Below are 19,488 nucleotides of genomic sequence, written 5' to 3'. Positions count from 1 at the left end.
TCTTATAAACTGTCTTTGAGCTTCTGTCTAGTTTTCTGAAAGACTTGATAATTTTGAGTATATCATCTTAAAATGAAATTATGTATGAGAGCATTTCCTTTATGTCAGAAGTTAGCTATAGCATCATGTCATGTATTAAAAGCTTTTAGTTAAGTTTTTCCTATTTAGATGCTTCTAATGACTCAGGTTTTTATGCTTCTTCAGAGGCATCTCCCATACATCTCTTAGTTTGGTTGTACAAGCTTGTGCTTCAGAAGAGAATAGAAGAGGGACTAATAGTGAAGAGAGGATTGGGGATTGAAGCAGTAGTTTGAGAGCACTGACTGCTCTTTCAGAGGACACAGGTTTGTTTCCCAGCACACATGTGGTAGCACATAACTGTCTGCAACTCTAGTATCATGGACTCCAGCACCTTCTTTTGGCCTTTGTAGGTACCAGGCACATACATGGTACACAGGCATACATGCAGGCACACGCCCCTCCACATAAAAATAAATAAATCTTAAAATACAGAATTTGTGGGAAATGTTTTATGTATGGTATTTGTTTATGCATATGACTGTACAAGTATGCATGTAGACATGTGGAGGTCAGAGGTCAGTATCGTGTCAGTCACCTTATTTCTTCTTTTATTGGTTCATTTTTTATTTTGTTTTTTCCATGACAGGGTTTCTCTGTAGCTTTGGAGCCTGTCCTGGAGCTAGCTCTTGTAGGCCAGGCTGGCCTCAAACTCATAGACATCTACCTGCCTCTGCCTCCCAAGTACTGGGATTAAAGGCGTGTGCCACCACCACCCGGCTAAGTCACTTTATTTCTTGAGATAGGGTGTCTCACTGAACCTAGAACTCCCTGATTCAGTGCTACTTGCTGGCCACCAAGTCCCAGGGATCCTCCCATCTCTGCCTCCTATCATTGGAATTATAGTTTCACACCCAGTAAGCACTTTCCTTACAAATAATACTCTGTTTTATTGCTCCTTTATAGATGTTTGTATCAATATTAACTGCCAAGATTTATTGAATATGTACTTTGCCAGGTGTTATATTTTATTAAGGTTTTCTTATATTATTGAACATTTGTAAGAATAGTATGCTACTTTAATAATTACAGTGGGAGTCTATATATCTGCAACAAATTGAGATTGTCACTTTAGATTTAGATCAATTTGCTAATAGGCTAAAGAACGCTGGCATGACTTACAAATCTACTATGCTAAATTTTTCATTAATTAGCTTAAAAAGTGTGTGTGTGTGTGTGTGTGTACATGAACATGCCATGACACACTTGTGTAAGTAAGAGGACAACCTTGTTGAGATTGTTTACCTGTGCCTCATTTTTTTTTAATTTCTGAGAGTTCTTCTGTCTCTGTCCTATCTTTGTAAGAGCCCTAGGATTAAAGTTGCACACAACATCCAGGGGTTCCTATCGCAGGCTATCACACTTGTCTGGCAGACGTTTTACCCACTGAGCTATATCTGAAGCCCAGTACTTTTTAAGAGAATAATTGTTGCACGATTAACAAAAACCCGGAGATAGATACTAGGGTTCAACCTGAAGATCAGAAAAGCAAAACAGGCAAGCTACCAGAGAGGTCTTACCTCTAGGAAATCTTCAGACTGAAAGAGAGTTAGTACCTGTCTCTTTCTGCCTTTTATTCCTCTCAAGTGCTGGAATTAAAGGTGTGCACCACCACTGCCCCAGCCTCTATGGCTAACTAGCGAGGCTGCTGATATTAAAGGTGTGTGCCACCACTGCCTGGCCTGTATGGCTGACTAGTGTGGCTGTTCTGTGTTCTGTTCTTATGGCAAGCTTTATTTATTAAAATACAAATAATATACCACTATATTTCCCCTTTTCTAAAATAAAAAATACTTTAACTAATATAAGAAAAACTATATACAATAAATACAATAACTATACACAATATATATAGGCAGTAAATACATCAACAATGTCTAGTTCATTTGCATTTGACAAATTCAGAGAAAATACTCCATGTCTATCTTATCTTGGTGAGTCCAAAGTCTTATACCGAATTTACTGTAACAAAATCATAAGACAGTGGAATTGGGGTACTTTGAATAAATTTTATTTATTACATTTCATAATAACCCTGCCATTTTATGTTCTGATTGCCAAAAAAACTATTTATAAGTCAGTAATTACAGAAATAAATGTTGAATTAAAAGGTTGGGATTGTTTCTGAGAAGCTAGGTTACATACACTGTGAATACACAGTTAATTCTCAGTTGTTCTTACAGACCTGTTAATATTTCCTAGACCAAAAATATCAGTGTTTTTAAGCCTATTGATCTCTATTCCATTTCCTCCAAAACTCCTCAGTTCCTAATCAGAGCTAGGAATTGTGCTTTCTGGTAATTTACTTTAAAGCATTTTTATATTGTAACAACGCTTTAGTTTTTACTGGGATATAGAACTCTGGATGAAAGTGTAGAGTGTGTTCAGATTGTATAATGACAGAAATAGAGCATTAGCAACTTAAGTAACTTGAATCAGAGCTTTGTAAGTTTCTTACTGATCAAAGAGCCAGTTTTTCTTCTTCAGGGTTTATTGTCTCCTCTGGCTCTGTAATTGGCCCAGGAGATGCATCTTAGCTTGGCACAAGGCGGTGCTGTCTATTTGTATGCACCTCTCATTTGGTAGCTGCAGGAATACAGTTGTATCTGCAGTTGAATTTCAATATACGGGATGTAGACAGAAACAGAGATGAAGATGTTTATTGTTATTTAATCCTTATTGGGAAAAGATTATGTTTATGTTTTATGTTTTTAGCAGAAATAAAACTTTAAAGAGTTGATAACAAGGAATTGCTGCCTTGTTCCTATTTGGTTACAAGTGTTTTTATAATTATTAAATTTTGTCCCTGGTTTCTTTGTTACAGTAGAAACAAACCAGATATTTATTGTATTACTTTATAAATGTTGACCTGGGCCATCAGAGTTAGTTTCTTTTATTAAGATTAATAGGCTGAATATGAGAATAAATTGTAAGCTTGAAGTAAAAATTGCCGAATTTTTTCCCCCAAGAAGAAAGGCGGTGTTGTTTGGTGACAGTCAGGGACTGACTGAGAGTTTTGGCAGTATTCCGAATTCTGCCACTGACTCACTGTGGTTTTTGGCAGTCACTTGTTCTCTCTGAAACAAGTTCTTGATTCTTTACTTCTCTGTTTGTTAAGTTAGCATAATAATATCCTGACCTCAGATGTGCTGTGTAATATGTTCCTACTTCAGAACTTTCCAGTGTAAAACTGTAGAGTTCAGAGTCTGGCTCTTAAATATTTCAAAATCATTGTATCTTCATTAGGTAAGTATATCAGAGGTTGTTTAAATGTAGAACAAAACCCTCACTGTACTGTTGAAATGTTGTAAAGCTTGGTGCTTATAGGTAGCATTTTAAGGACAATATAGAGTCTGAATGGTACCCCCTTCATTTTTTTTCAGTGTCAGAAAAAGGAAGAATTTATTGAAAGAATTCAAGGTTTAGATTTTGATACAAAAGCAGCTGTTGCCGCACATATTCAAGAGGTAACTACTTATATATACTTAATGTGTTTTTTATGAAGTTTGCAGTGTGTTTTCTAATAATATCTCCCCCAAATACTTAGTTACAAGATAAACAAGAACAATTAAAGACCAAATATAAATCAACCTTACTTTTATGTAAATTGACTTTCTTTCGAGATAGATAATCCGCAGTGACGTGTGTTATGTATGGCACAGTGCTTGCCACTCATTTGCTTTCTCTTCTCCAAGAGGACATGAGGATGTTGAATGAATTTTGTTTTTATTAGGTAGCACACAATGAATGATAGGCATAAAGATAATAAACTTAGTCTGTGTGTCTTTTTCTTAAATGAATGATCATTTTATTATAATATTACATTATATTATAATACATTGATTATTTTAAAATATTCATATAAAACAAACCTGAGACATAATGTACCATGTCAAATTATAGATGTTAATGTAATTTTTAATTGAAATTTATTTTAAAAGCTTCCACTTCCATAACTATTTACTCATGAGCTATAAATCTTATAATGTCTTTTGTAGAATTAGGTTATATATTAAATTTTGCATGTTGGGAGAGAATTCTAAAATTGTGTAAATTGGTTGTACTTAAAATATTCTCAGATGACCATTTCGTGTCATCTTTTTTCTCTTAGTTAATTTCAGAGTCCAGATGAGAGTTTATTTTTTCAGTTAAAATGTTTAGTTTTGTCATTTATTTCAAATCTACTTCTTTCTGCTTTTTTTTTAATATTTATTTACTTATTATGTATACAATAGTCTATCTGTGTGTGTTCTGCAGGCCAGAAGAGGGCACCAGACCCCATTACAGATGGTTGTGAGCCACCATGTGGTTGCTGGGAATTGAACTCAGGACCTTTGGAAGAGCAGGCAATGCTCTTAACCACTGAGCCATCTCTCCAGCCCTTCTTTCTGCTTTTATAATTGAGCTGATTTTGTACTAAACTGAAATCAATATTTAATTATTAGCCATTCTTTGATTGTTTGATTGCCTCTCTAAAGGTAACTCATAATCAGGAAAATGTGTTTGACCTGCAATGGATGGAGGTGACAGATCTGTCTCAGGAAGATATAGAACCACTCTTGAAGAATATGGCATCACATCTAAGAAGACTGATAGATGAGAGAGATGAACATTCAGAGGTTGGTTCTTTCATTGTATTATGGAAGTTTGCTTTCTTAAAAGAAAAAAAATGTTTTCTAGAATGGATATTGTTTTTTAGCGGCAGATAATAAACTTTAGTCATTCTTTGGTGTCAGTGCAGCGTATTGGTTCTAGGACCTTCTTAAGTACTTGAGAGGCCCAGGAAGGTGGACCTCTGAGTTCAAGGCTAGCCTGATCTAAAGAGTGAGTTCCAGAACAGATGTAGCTGCACAGAGAAACCCTGACACAAAACGGATACTAAAGCCAAAAATGCTTAGTTTCTTCTCTTAAAAAAAGGTACAGTGTTTACATATAAAACTACAGATATCTTGAATATTGTAAATCATCTTTTAATTACCTATAATAATGAATAGTATGTAAATAATAGAAAAATAGTTGATATGCTGCATTATTTAGGAGTGGTGGCAAGAAAAAGCCTGTACATGTGCAGTGCAAACACAGAGATTCCCCCTTATTATCTTCTATCCACAGATGGTTTAATTTGCAAATGTGAAAACTAGATGGTGCACGAACTATAATGTCTTTCTTTTTTGTTTTTATTTTTGCTTTGTTTTGTTTTTGCATGTGTGTGTAAAACACAGGAATTAGAATTAGAGAAGAAATAAAAGAGCCTTGGATTTATTTTTTTTAAGATTTATTTAGTTATCATGTATATAGTATTCTGCTTAAATGTATGCCTGCGGGACAGAAGAGTGCACTAGATCTTCCTATAGATGGTTGTGAGCCACCATGTGGTTGCTGGAAATTGAACTCAGGACCTCGGGAAGAGCAGCCAGTGCTCTTAATTTCTGAGCCATCTCTCCAGTCCCCGAACCTTGGATTTTTAATAAGTGCATTATTATTAGTTTTTTTCTCTTTTTCTTTTAAATCATTATTATTCTGATTTTGTTCCTATTTTTCAAGTTACCCCATTACTTTGGCAATAGTGCAGAATTGTGAAACTGAATATATAGTTGATATAAGTGGAAAATGCATTGCCTTGAAGCATAAAAATTTGCTAAATTTCTTGATTTTGTTGCCCATCTGATCCCAAGTTAGTTGGGGAGGGGACAAGCAGTTAGGGAATCAGTGGTCAAACAACCCTTTTGTTTTATTTTATTCTTTAAAATTATTTTTACAAGGTCTCATGTACCCCAGACAGATCTCAAAGTTAACATGTATCTGAGGCTGACCATGAATTCCTCTTCTTGCTTCCAATTACCAAGTACTGTGATTTTAGGTGTGAGCAGCCAAGCCAAGGTCCCAGAGACCTTGTTAGTCAAATTGATCTAGAGGGAATCCATTTTAAATTTAATCATCTCATCTTTATGTGATGGTTCTAGTATCTCAGACTACTACTCAGGTTGATTTGAAAATTAAACCCCTGTAGCATATCAGCAATCAACAGTTAAAACCAAAGTTTACAAACCAGTCTTTTTAGTTTTATTACAGACATTATTATTACCAGGTTTCCTGGTGATCATTGTCTAATACTTAGGTACATTTAATAATTCCTATGCAAAAAAGTTTAATAAGAATTTTAGTTGATACCAACTTGGCAAATTATTCTAAAATTTATATTTTAGAAAAATGTATAGTGGAAGAACTTAGTAGAAAAAGTCAGTAATGTACAGAAGCTTCTTATAGACTTAGCTTTAACTATCAAAGAGAAATTTAGAATTGTTAATAGGTTTAGACCTCTTACAAGTTTAGAAAACAGCAGTAGTCAGCCATAAATAACTTAGTACTTGATGAACAAGTACCTCTCACATATACAATGGGAAAACGTTTGTTTAATTAAAACAAACACATATAGACCAGGTTTCAAATAGCAGGAGTAGCCAAATATTGTATTCCTTTTATCTGAAGATAATGAACACAGCTGGCAAAGACCAAGAGCTTTCTGACTATTGAAGATCTAGATACAAATAATATTGTATAAAAGGAGCACTTACTGTTTGTCTTTGCATATGTAATACTTGTGCTTCCTCTACAAAATGGCCATAACATTTAGGCAAAGCTTAGTATAGAGCATATAAGCCCTCAAATACATGTGTATCCATAATTATAGACATAATGGTAGCAAATATAATCAATATATATTTAACAAGAGTCATAAAATACTCATTTAAATATGTTTTTAAATCAGAGGATTAAGATACTTTCAAAGATTTGCTTTCTCATCATGCAGTGGTAGCGAATGCCACTTGGGGGGCAGAGGCAGGTAGATCTCAGTGAGTTCAAGGCTGGCCTGGTCTACAAAGCAAGTTCGAGGACAGCCAACACTGTTATAAAGAGAAACATTGTCTCAGGGGGAAAAATACTTTCTCTAAGTAATAAAGTAAACAAGTTGGTTTTTTTTGTTTTTTTTTTTTGTTTTTTTTTTTTTTTTTTGTCTTCTTGTGGGACTCCTAACAGTGAGAGCAAGGGCTATCTCTGACACTTTTGCTGGCTTTTGGGACCCTATTCCTCACACTGGGTTGCCTTGCCCAGCCTTAATACAAGGGGAGGTGCTTAGTCTTACTGCAATTTGATAGGCAATGATAAGAAAACTTTGCTTTAAACATAGAAAATTATATCCTGCTTCTGTATTAGTATATATTTTGACCTTGGGAATTTTTTTCCTTTTTTTTTTCCCTTCCCCCAGATAGGGTTTTACTTTGTTGCTCTGGCTGTCCTGGAACTCACTATGCAAAAACCAGGCTGCCCTGGAGCTCGCAGAGAGCCACCTGCTCTGCTTCCTGAGTGCCAAGATTAACATGTGTCATTCTCCCCAGCCATGGGGATTTCTTTAAATACCCTTTAGTAATAGCCAGCCTAACCATCCATTTACCAGTTATTTTTACGTTTCATCTGTCACAAGCATTGTTGTGGTATACTTTATTTAAATTTCCTGCTTTGTCCTTATATAAAGTATAGCTCCAGGCTGCCCTGACCCATTGATTATTGGAATATACCACCATGGACTGCTGTATTTTTCTTGGTTCTAAATTACTTGTGTGTTACATAGTGAAATATTTTTAACACCTTTTTTGTGCTTCATACTATGCTAGATGAGAGGATGAAAGATACAGAGGAGGAATAACAGATTATTTCTGGTTTATTGAGGAAAAAACTACATTATTTTTAAGTAGAAATGAAGGCTAGTATATATAATTAGGTACTAATTGGTTTGTATAGGAATCAAATGTTCGTTATCTATTATCTCCTAGGTACTATTATTAAAATCAGGGAGTGTTAGAAAAATTAAAGATAATTAAGACAACAAGAAAAATGAACAAAAAGTTGACTCTGGAAATGGAGCCTTCGTCCACTGTGGAGAATAATGTTGCATTGTCCATAAAGACGGGAATTTGCAAGATGTGCTTCTGGATGGGAGGACAGGTGTCTGTCAGGGACATATAAAGTCACCTTCAGAAGTAACAAGGAAGGAATTTGGTGCTTCTCTCTCTCTCTTTTTTTTTTTTAAACATGGAAGAAGCTGTGTGCATATCTTTGAAGAACAAAAAGGAAAAATAGAAGTTTATGCATGTTTTGAGTGAAAGTTATATAATAATGAATCAGCTAACCCTAGGTGATTAGTTGGAGAAGAGGTCATTGATTGAGAAGTGATGATAGCAGGGTTTTCCCATTTTACATACTAACCCCAGTTCTCTTCCCTCCCCTTCAACCACCCCCCATCCACTCCTCAGAGAGGAGTAAGGTCTCCTTGGGGGGGTCAACAAAGTCTGGCATACCAAGGTGAGGCAGGACCAAGCCCCTCCCCTTGCAGCAAATAACCATTTTTGCTATTAGCTATCATAATTGGATATCACAGTTGTAGACAGATCACTTTTTGGTTTTCTTTCTTGTGTCGACATGTCTTTTATACCTTTCCAATAATTGTTATCTTATTATTTTGTCATGTGATTTCTTTTATTTAAAAAAAAAACCTAGGGAGATGAAAAAAAAGCATTGATGTGTTTCAGTGTTTCCTGCTAAATACCTCATGCATAAACTGTTGAATTAAAATTTGAAATGACAGCTAATATTAAAAAGAAAAAAATGGTATTTTTGTTGTTGTTATTTCCTTTTTTCAGAGACAGAGTCTCACCATGTAGCCATGGCCGAACCAAAAGTCATGAGTAGACCACACTGGCCTCAAACGCACAGTGAACCACCCACCACCTTCATCTGTGCCTCCAAAGTGCTGGAATTTAGGGTTTGCACCACCTCATCTGGCAAAGTCTAGATGCTTTTGATTAATGAGTTGATCAAAATCAGTCAGTGACTAGTGTTGCCGTGTCTAGGTTCCTGATGTTTAGGACAACACTAAAACTGATTCTGTGTTTACCCTGTAATTCTCAGACTATCGTAGAGCTCTCTGAAGAGCGAGATGGTCTTCATTTCCTACCCCATGCCTCTTCATCTGCGCAGTCACCCTGCGGTTCTCCGGGCATGAAACGGACAGAGAGTCGACAGCACCTCTCAGTGGAACTGGCTGATGCCAAGGCCAAGATCCGAAGACTGAGACAGGAACTGTAAGTCCTGAGTTTCAGTATTCTCTGAAACCATGTGGTAACAAAGATGACTTTAGCAGTATTTTAAGTCTAACAATAAGCCAATTGTCCTGTCATTAACCTAAATCAAATTATTTATTAGTGTTTTGTCAAACTGAGAAAAAATTGCCTACAATCCTTACACTCAAGTATAAGAGAACTCAGCAATTCATGGTCATTCTCAGATACAAAGTAAATCTCAGCTTAGTCTGGACTATGTGAAACCCTGCCTGAATAATAGTAGGAATGACAATAATGTTTTCAGAGACTGAATTGTTGACATAGATTATTACAAAAATAATTTTATATGTATCAATGTTGTCATTGATGTGCCAGTCATCTACTTAATAAAATATTCAGATTTCATTAGTACTGATAAAATTGTACTTAGTAAGTTATCAAGCTTACTACAGAAAATACAGTATAAATTTTACATATTCACTTTTGGATGAACCACAAGTGAAAGCAAGACCAATCTTTGTTGAAGATTTTGTGTTTTGTACTCTAAGGAGAACAAAGGAATTTTGATTTATAGGTTTTTTCTTTTTTAAAATTTGTTTTCCTGGAATTTGAGATTCAGAATGTAGGTTTTAAATTTACATACACAGAATAGTAATTACTTTTGTTTATTAATTATTTAAAGTAACTTAGAAAAGTGAATTGGATATGTAAGGTAGAAAAAGCATTAAATAGTCTGTAGGAAAATTTGAAAACAAAAAAAAATCTTTCATTTGTGGATGTCTGCATTATTATGTGTCTATTGAAGTGAACACACCCAGGATATTCTATAAACAGCTGCACCAGGAAAATTAGAGAAGAGATTGCTGTTATTAGTTTGACTGGCAGCTAATGGATAGCCTAAACAGTGAGCACTAGTTCTTTCCATATAATTTAGCCCAATCTTCTCCAGTCTTTAGATGAAGCATGCAATTAGAGCTGCAGTGCTGGCTGTGAATTCATTTACCATGTTGCATTATATTAGAGTTTAATTTTCAAATAGAATTTACTTGGCCTTGGAATATATTAAAAATCCAAACAGCCTTGAGAAGATTGACAAAAATTGTTTTCATGTGTAATGATTTGAAAATATAAGTGGAGGCTTTTGAGTGAGCGAAGATAGCAGATGCATGCAGCAAGTATTTCAGTAGCTGCAGTTTATCAAACCCCATCTCTTTGAAAATGTCTTCTTTTATATATTTCTTAAGAGGACATTTACCAAATCTTTCTTTTGTTTTAAAAGAGACAAATATTTCCTGTAGTGGATTAGCAGCAGAAATCTTGGTTAAAAAAAAGTCCAGACTGTTTATACCTAAAGGAAACTATAAAATAATTAGAATGTTATGGGTAATGCCAAATAGTATAATTGATTTTGATTTACAGAGTAAAAGTATGATTTATGATTAAATGGAATAACTAATTCTTTATAAATTAAGATGTTTATACAATAATTAACATTACTGAAGACTTCCTTCAGTAGTCCTTTCAACCACCATTGGTTATATGTTTTGGGAGTTTCTTTAATATAATGATTAATTATTTTATTAAAAAAGAAAATACTTTTGCTAAGATATAATTCAGAATCTGACAATTCCTCCTTTTAAAGTATACAATTAAATGAAATTTTAAGTTGTGCAATCTCCACAATAATTGAATAAAAGTTTCTTTGTCCATTCACTTTGCCTTCAGATCTTAGCAGTGGCTAATCTGTTGTATTTCCCTGGGTTTGCCTCACATAAAGGAAACAAATGCTGTATGGCCTTCTTGTCTGGCCTGGTGTCCTCCAGGTTCATCGGTGCTGTAGCATGTAGCTAATGTCTTGTTATAATGACAAAAAAAGAACCTTCTAATCTATAAAAAGACAAACAAAATGAGAGTTAGAAATAAGAGGGTAGTCAAGATGGTGCTTGCTGTTAAGCCTGACAGCCTGAGTTTGGTCCACATAGTGGAAGGAAGGAGAGAACCTTTCTCAGTCAAGTTGTTCTCGTTCTCCACTCATACACCACGACACTCAGCCTCCTTCCTTCAGCAAATGAATAAATCGGGTGGGGGGGGGGGACTGAAGAGGGGCTAATAATTTACAAATAAGAAATTTAAATAGCATGATGTTAATGTTCTTTTAGCAGAGCAGTTTGACAGTAGATATCAAGAACCAAGACTATAGTTTCCATTTAGAAATATGTCCAGACAGATAATGCAGACTTTTTAGCGTACTCTTTAATATNCATGTGTGCCTGAAAGCCAGAAGGGGGCGCCAAGTCTCATTATAGATGGCTGTGAGCCACCATGTAGTTGCTGGGAATTGAACTCAGGACCTCTGGAAGATCAGTCAGTGCTCTTAACCACTGAGCCATCTCTCCAGCCCCTAGAGTACTCTTGTAAATTAAACACTACTCATTATATTGAAAACTAAAACCTACTTAGTAAATTATATTTCTTTTATCAGAAAAATTTGTGGGTTTTGAACACAGAGAAACATGAAGATATGTAAAAGTAAGCTGTTTATTCATTGCCCTTTATTATTAGACAACAGAAAGCAGAAAATAGTTAAGTACAGTCTTCCTTTGAGAAGATTAGCTCTGATAGAAAAATTATGAAAAAATTAAAAATAAACAGTTCAAAAATTAATAAAAATTGAGATATATTGCTGAGCATGGTAGTGCATGCCTTTTAATTTCAGCACTTAATTTCAGAACAAGAGGCAGAGATATGGATTTTTGTGAGGTCAGTCTGGTCTACATAGTGTGTTCCTGGGTAGCTAGCATTGCGTAGTGAGACCTTGTGTCAGTATATGCGAACATCTATGTATATATATTTATGTATCTAACAATATGTTAAGTAATATGTAGAGATTTGGGGTATATGTATGGCAAATAGTAAGTGTATGGCTTCCTTTAGGCCATTGTAAATGTAGAAATTAGTTTGGTTTTTCTTTATGAGGAATTCCCCATACATAGTATATATAAAAATCATTCATGCTTAATTGTTGTTGAATTAGCAGAGTTGGAGAGAAAGTTAAGGTAGGAGGACAGATGAAGAGATAGAAAGTATATACTAACGAGTAAGGAATTAGTTATTGTCCTTTTAACATCATTGGTGAAAGTTTGATAACATCTAGTCATATATTCATAGTATCTTTTTCTTGCTTGTATTTCCCCCAAGTGTTCTGGTTAGGGATAACACTCTGTTCAGTTAGGTTTTTGTTCTGCAACAGTGTATTACTGTATAGCTCTGGAATTTACTGCATAGATCAGACTGGCCTCAAGTTCATGGAGATCTGCTGGCCTCTGCCTACTTAGTGCTGGGATTAAAGGTGGGTGCCATCTTGTCCAGCAGTGCTTTTCTTACTTTCATTTTATGTGTATGAGTGCTTCTCTGCAAACATGTATGTGCACTAAATGTATGTCTGGTACCTACAGGGGCAAGAAGAAAGCATTGGAATGCTAGAATTACAGACACTTCTGAGTCATTATGTTGGTGCTGGGTACTGAACCCTGGTCCTCTACAAGCTCAGCAAGAACTCTTAACTGCTGAGCCATCTACAGCCCTCAGTTACTGTGTCTTAATGTTTAATCACAGATTCTGGAAGAGTATGCTTATTCTTTAATAAATATCTTTTTGCATTTAAGGGAAGAAAAGACTGAACAGTTACTGGACTGTAAACAAGAACTTGAACAAATAGAAATGGAATTAAAGAGGCTGCAACAAGAGGTGTGTACTTAGATTTATTATATTGGAGAATGAAATAGTTGGAAATTGATTTATCTCATTGTAATTTATAACCATGACCACCTCTCAGTTACCTCATATATTTATATAAATTCTGGTGACTTTTTATTGCCTTTACCAAAACACAGAGCCGGAGCTAGAAATCAAGGTCTATTGTTCCTATTATTCAAACTTCTCCAAGATTCAAAGTAGTCCTTTTAGACTGGGGCAGTTCTAAGTCTGTCCCTCTTTTTTATGTCTTTGTCATCTATCGCTGGTTTACCCACATACCTCTGTGTACTGAATTGAGCTGTTATGGGTCTGTATGTAGTCTCCCATAGTGACTATATTAGGTTACATATACACTAAAATTTTTATTTATTCTTTTCCCATATACTGTATCCCAAATGCAGTTTCTTCTCCCTTCACTCCTCCTAGTCCCTCCTCCCATACTGCCTCTGTCCCCCCAGATCCACTCCCCCTCCATTCTCCTCCAGAAAAGAGCAGTCCTCCTAGGAATATCAACTGAACATAGCATAACAAATTACAATAAAACTAGGTACATACCCTCATATCAATACTGGACGAGACAACCCATTAGGAAGAAAGGGTTCCAAGAACTGACAAAAGAGTCAGAAACACTCCGCATTCCCTCTGTTAGGAGTTCCATATGAATATCAGGCTATGCAATAGTAGCATATATGCAGAGGACCTAGCTCAGATCCGTGTTTGTTGCTTCAGTCTCTGTAAACCCCATGAACCTGCTTAGCTGGTTCTGTGGGACATTTTCTTGTAGTGTCCTTGACCCTTCTGGCTCCTGAAGTCACTCCTCCCGGAGCTCCATTTAATGTTTGGCTCTGGGTCTCTCTGTATCTACTCCAGTCCGTTGCTGGGTGATGCTTCTCTGATGACAGTTGGGCAAGGCTCCAGTCTATGAATATCAGAGAATATCATTAGGAATCATTTCATTGACTTGTTTTGTTTGTTTGTTTTTCAATTGTGTTTTGTTCTATCCTAGGTGTAGTAATGAAGTGCTGGGCTACCCACCCTCTGGTACCTGACCATCTAGGCAGTTCATTGGTTGACCACTCCCACAATTTCTGTGCCCCATTACCCCAGCATATTTTGTAGGCAGAACAAATTGTAGGTCAAACGTTTTGTGGCTGGGTTGATGTCCTCCTAGTCCCACCACTGGAAGCTTGCCTAGTTAAGAAGATGGCTGGTTCAGGCTCCATATCCCCTATTACTAGGAGTCTTCACTAGACAGACACCCTTGTAGGTTCCAGGGAGTTTCCATTGCACTAACTTTCTAAAACGCCTCCCCAAATGTCCCCAGTTCCAGTTTTTCTACTACTTTCTTCCTCCATCCCCCCAACTGACCCTTGAGCCTGATCCCTCCTATTTCCATCCTCACCTGCCCTCAGCCTACCCGTAAAATCCATTTCCCCTTCCCAGGGAGATCAATGTGCCCCCCCCCAAGTCCTCCTTGTTTCTTTTTGTTTTTGTTTTTTTGTTTGTTTGGTTGGTTTTTTTGTTGTTGTTTTGTTTTGTTTTGTTTTGATTTTCAAGACAGGGTTTCTCCATAGCTTTTGGTTCCTGTACTGGAACTAGCTCTTCTAGACCAGGCTGGCCTCGAACTCACAGAGATCCACCTGGCTCTGCCTCCCAGTGCTGGGATTAAAGGCGTGCCCCACACCACCCGGCCCTCCTTGTTTCTTAACCTCTCTTGGTCTGTGGATTGTAGCTTAACATCCAGTGTCACTTATGAGTGAGTGTATACCATGTCTGTCTTTCTGGGTCTGGTTACCTCACTCAGGATGATTTTTTTTTCTAGTTCCATTCATTTGCCTGCAAATTTCATGATGTCATTGTTTTTAACAATTGAGTAATACTCCATTGTGTAAATGTACCGCATTTTTTTTCTTCATTTATTCTTTGGTTGAGGGACATCTCTGTTGTTTCCAGCTTCTGGCTATTATTAATAAAGCTGCTATGAACCATAGTCAAGCAAATGTCCTCATGTATGGTGGAGCTTTCTTTGGGTATAAGCCCAAGAGTGGTATAGCTGGGTCTTGAGGTAGATCCATTCCCAGTTTTCTGAGGAACCACCACATTGATTTCCATAGTGACCATATGTGTTTACATTCCCACCAGGAGTGTTCCCCTTGTTCCACATCCTTCCCTGCAGGAGCTGTTACTTGTAGTATTGATTTTAGCCATGTCCTTGCCTATATGAGCTGTCATTTGTGTTATTGATCTTAGCCATTCTGACAGGTATAAGATGGAATCTCAAAGTCATTTTGATTTGCATATACCTGATGGCTAAGGATGTTGAACGTTTCAAGTGTTTCTTAGCCATTTGAAATTTCTCTGTTGAGAATTTTCTGCTTTCCCAATGTGATTATGTTAGGTGGTATGTATCAAAATGGTTTTTGTATTTGTCTTTTGGGTCACCCCCCCCCCCCGCTTGAGCTATAGGTATTAAGATTTTTTTAAGGGATTGTTAGAAAAGGAGGAGGAGATAGAATAGTGTGCATAAGAGTAAAAGAAGCTGGTGAAATAATCAAATTATATGTTTGTATTAAAATGTCATAACGTGCCAGGTGGTGGTGGCACATGCCTTTAATCCCAGCACTTGGGAGGCAGAGGCAGGTGGATCTCTGTGTGAGTTCGAGGCCAATCTGGTCTACCGTGAGTTCCAGGATAATCAGGGGCTGTTACACAGAAAAATACTGACTAAAAAACAAACAAACAAAACAACTAAAGTTTCATAGGAAAATCCATTATGTTTTTAATTAATTAATATATGTTAATCTTAAAAACTAATAACAAGAGGATTTTTTAAAATTTTTTGTATTTTTAAAGAATTTGCTTCTTTTAATCACTGTTTTCCTTAGTTTTTCATTGGATATCCAAGCCATAAATGCCAAGGATTGGAGTAAGGCTGGACAGTTATGTCTTTCTCTTACTTACATACCTTGTCTGCTATTTTGAATGTTAAAAATTATATGTGAGATCATAAACTGAGACCATCCTACATGAATGAGCTCTAACTCTTATTCCACTTTTTTGATAACAGAGGTTTGTGTATGCGTGCACACACTTCTTTTGCCCCAAAAGAGAGGCTCTCTAAAACAAATAAGACTAATAGAAGGAAGAAAATTTCATTTTTTATTTTTGCAAATCTCTTTATGTCTGCTGACATAGAAGACTTACGATGTGGGCTGCAGAGGTGGTTCAGTGGGAAAGACCCTGACTACCAATTCTGATGAGCTGAGTTCAGTCCCTAGGACCCGTGGAAGGAGAGAAGCAGCTTCTGTCGGCTGTCCTTTAACCTCCGTATTACTCACAAAATAATTTTAGTTAAAAAAAAAAAAACTTTCGAACTCTCACAGGCCAGTGACACGAGAGACTAAAATGTCAAAATATATTTTACTTATTTTCCAAAATACCCACACATCAAATTATTTCACCAACTTTCTGTGTTGGTGACACAGATATATCAATAGTCCTAGAATGTTGCTCTTGTTACACACAAAATTCTAACAATAAATATTTTAATAGTGTTTCATAAAAAAAAAGTGAAAAGAAATCATGAAAATAGTTTTGACCTTATAAATTTCTGAATATTTTAGAGGTCCACAAAATTGCTCTGTATATTTTTAGGACTTCTGTTGTGACTGCAGAATTTCTTAAAAGATTATATTGTAATAGTTAAATGCAAGTAAGATACAGAAATATTTTACTTAGAAGCATTTGAAAAATTCAGCTACATTTTAGTATGCCACATATGTGGATAAAGACATTTTTTCTAAAGTAGTAATTTAGTTGTATCACTTAGATTTTCTATATGTTTATAGTCGTGTATTTTCAAGTTACACTTTTATTAATCTTGTGTTTCTTGGTATTTTGCCTTCATGTATGTCTATGTATCACATGAGTGCAGTGCCCGCAGAGGCCAGAAGGTGACAGATCCCCTGGGACTGGACTTATACATGGTTGTTAACCACCATGTTGGTGGTAGGAATCGAACAAGTTTCTCTGGAAGAGCAGTGCTCTTAGCAGCTCTGAGCCATCCCTAACTTTTATAAGCTTAAATTTTACTGTGAATGTTGTGTTAAATAGAGGTTCGCTTAATTTATAATTCCTTTTTAAAAAAACATTGCTAATAGAGAACATTATGTAAAATTTGTATATAAACATATATATAAAACCCTTTTAAAATTGGTTCAAGGAATATGTCCTCATTTTTAAGACACTATTATTATTTATGTACAGTTTCCTTTTAAATATATATGACTTATGACTTTTATTAAATTAATGAACTTGTCTGAACAAAAAATAATGTTTAAAGGGGAAAGTTAATATGAAAGCATTATTTTATTTATATTTAGAACATGAATTTGCTTTCGGATGCTCGATCTGCTCGAATGTACCGAGATGAATTGGATGCACTTCGAGAGAAGGCGGTCCGAGTTGATAAGCTTGAAAGTGAACTCAGCAGATATAAGGAGAGACTTCATGACATTGAATTTTATAAGGCAAGAGTTGAGGTATGTTGCATAGTTATTCATACTTTTTTCTTTAGAGTGTTAAGATTTTCAAAATTCATTTTATAAACAAGGAATTGAATATAGAGGAAACATTAAGTTGAATTCATAATATGTTTAATTCTGGGGCAGGGAGGTAGAAAATGGGTGAAGCAAAAAAAAAAAAAAATCAACAGTATAGTGCTAGTGCTTGGTAGCTTTCCTCCTGCACAGAAATGTCATAAGAATGGGTTAGTGTGTTTATTTGCATTGATGGATTGTTATATTCTACAACCTTATAAAACATATATTAGCACATTTCTAATTCATTTTTAAACCTATTTGAAATATTTATAGGAATTAAAAGAAGATAATCAAGTTTTATTAGAAACAAAAACCATGTTGGAAGACCAACTAGAAGGAACTCGAGCTCGTTCTGACAAATTACATGAGTTAGAGAAAGAGAATTTACAACTAAAGGCTAAATTGCATGATATGGAAATGGTAAGTTTGATGGGATTGGTCAGTTTTCCTGCTTTCTGAGGAAGAATCCCATGATTCATCTAAGTCCTCGATAATGACAAGGATGGCTAGAGTTCTTAATAAGGCTTTAACATAGATAAGATAGCTATAATTATATATTTTATATAAGTAAATTTTTATATTAAATTCTATATTATATAACTTAAGATATCACTACCGTTACATAAAATAAATATACAGTAATATTTTGTTTTAATTAAAGATGGATATTAATTACTAAGTTTTCCCTTTCAAAAATAGTAAATCAGTTTTATAACTTCTGTCTTAAAATGCAGAAGTTTTATAGCTGTCAGGTAAAATTTAGCAATGGCCATAATTATGTTGTTAGATGACTAAAATAATATACTGAGTGTGAAGGAACGTTTTCATTTCGTCCCTAAAGATTATTTGAAAAGGCCACATATCCAGGAATATATAGGAGCACAAATTAGGCTTGATGGGTTAAAAAAACAAAAGAGGACACAGACTTGGGCAGGTGGGTAGTAGGGAGGAGATTTAGGGGTTGGAAGAGGGGAATGAAAACAATCCAGATGTGTATTAAATCCTCAGAGAGCTAGGTTTTTAAGATCATTTTAAAAGGATGTCTGGTACCTGGTAAATAATGATCAGTGATGATTATAATAACTAAGTATTGCCTTCAGTGCAAAAATTTTAAGGAACTGAAGATATATTCAGTTTAAAATATGTAAAAATTAATGAATAATGAATGAAAACTACAGTACTTACTAGCTTTCTTTTCCTACTCTGTGCAATTGAATAGGAAAGAGATCTGGATAGAAAGAAGATTGAAGAATTAATGGAAGAAAATATGACTTTGGAAATGGCACAGAAACAAAGTATGGATGAGTCACTGCACCTTGGGTGGGAACTGGAACAGATATCCAGAACGAGTGAGCTTGCTGAAGGTAGTCTCAGTTGTACTTCATTTAATATAGTGTTGTAATTCTTTATTTTCTCTAGCCAAAGATCATACAAGACTACCAGTTGTCTCCAAAACTGCTATCTCACAAAGTCATACCTTGTTTTTACTTTTTTTAGGTCTGATTTTTACTCTGTATCTTAAAACTCAACTTTATTTGTTCTGGGAAAGGGGACTTTCTAAAAACTTGAATTTCCAGGCGGATACCTATATGTTTTTCTTTGGATTCACCTTCTTATTTAGCTTCTCTAGGATCACAAATTATATGCTCAATGTCCTTTACTTATGGCTAGAAACCAAATATGAGTGAGTACATCCCATGTTCATCTTTTTGGGACTGGGATACCTCACTCAGGATAGTGTTTTCTATTTCCATCCATTTGCATGCAAAATTCGAGAAGTCATTGTTTTTTACCACTGAGTAGTACTCTAATATGTATATATTCCACACTTTCTTCATCCATTCTTCCATTGAAGGGCATCTAGATTGTTTCCAGGTTCTGGCTATTACAAATAATGCTGCTATGAACATAGTTGAACAAATGCTTTTGTCATA

The 19,488-nt window shown here is 35.5% G+C and overlaps 1 protein-coding gene across 7 annotated transcripts in view; it reads left to right on the top strand.

Moving 5' to 3' along the window:
- Ccdc88a (coiled-coil domain containing 88A) overlaps positions 1 to 19,488 on the top strand; it is a 139,952-nt gene that overhangs the window by 49,684 nt on the left and 70,780 nt on the right. For all 7 annotated transcript variants that reach the window (XR_007588959.1, XM_050123859.1, XM_050123860.1 and 4 more), the window contains exons 6-12: positions 3,462 to 3,545; positions 4,557 to 4,697; positions 9,046 to 9,218; positions 12,863 to 12,944; positions 17,336 to 17,494; positions 17,828 to 17,974; positions 18,774 to 18,918. Coding sequence is in view for 6 of the 7 variants with exons in the window: in XM_050123859.1 (XP_049979816.1) it covers positions 3,462 to 3,545; positions 4,557 to 4,697; positions 9,046 to 9,218; positions 12,863 to 12,944; positions 17,336 to 17,494; positions 17,828 to 17,974; positions 18,774 to 18,918 (931 nt within the window). In the remaining variant the exon portion in view is untranslated. The remainder of the gene's footprint in view (positions 1 to 3,461; positions 3,546 to 4,556; positions 4,698 to 9,045; positions 9,219 to 12,862; positions 12,945 to 17,335; positions 17,495 to 17,827; positions 17,975 to 18,773; positions 18,919 to 19,488) is intronic.

Source organism: Alexandromys fortis, unplaced genomic scaffold (assembly GCF_014885135.2).
Source record: "Alexandromys fortis isolate MF-2015 unplaced genomic scaffold, M_Fortis_MF-2015_v1.1 scaffold_210, whole genome shotgun sequence".
Lineage (NCBI taxonomy): Eukaryota > Metazoa > Chordata > Mammalia > Rodentia > Cricetidae > Alexandromys > Alexandromys fortis.
This window is presented reverse-complemented; position numbering and strand designations above follow the sequence as displayed.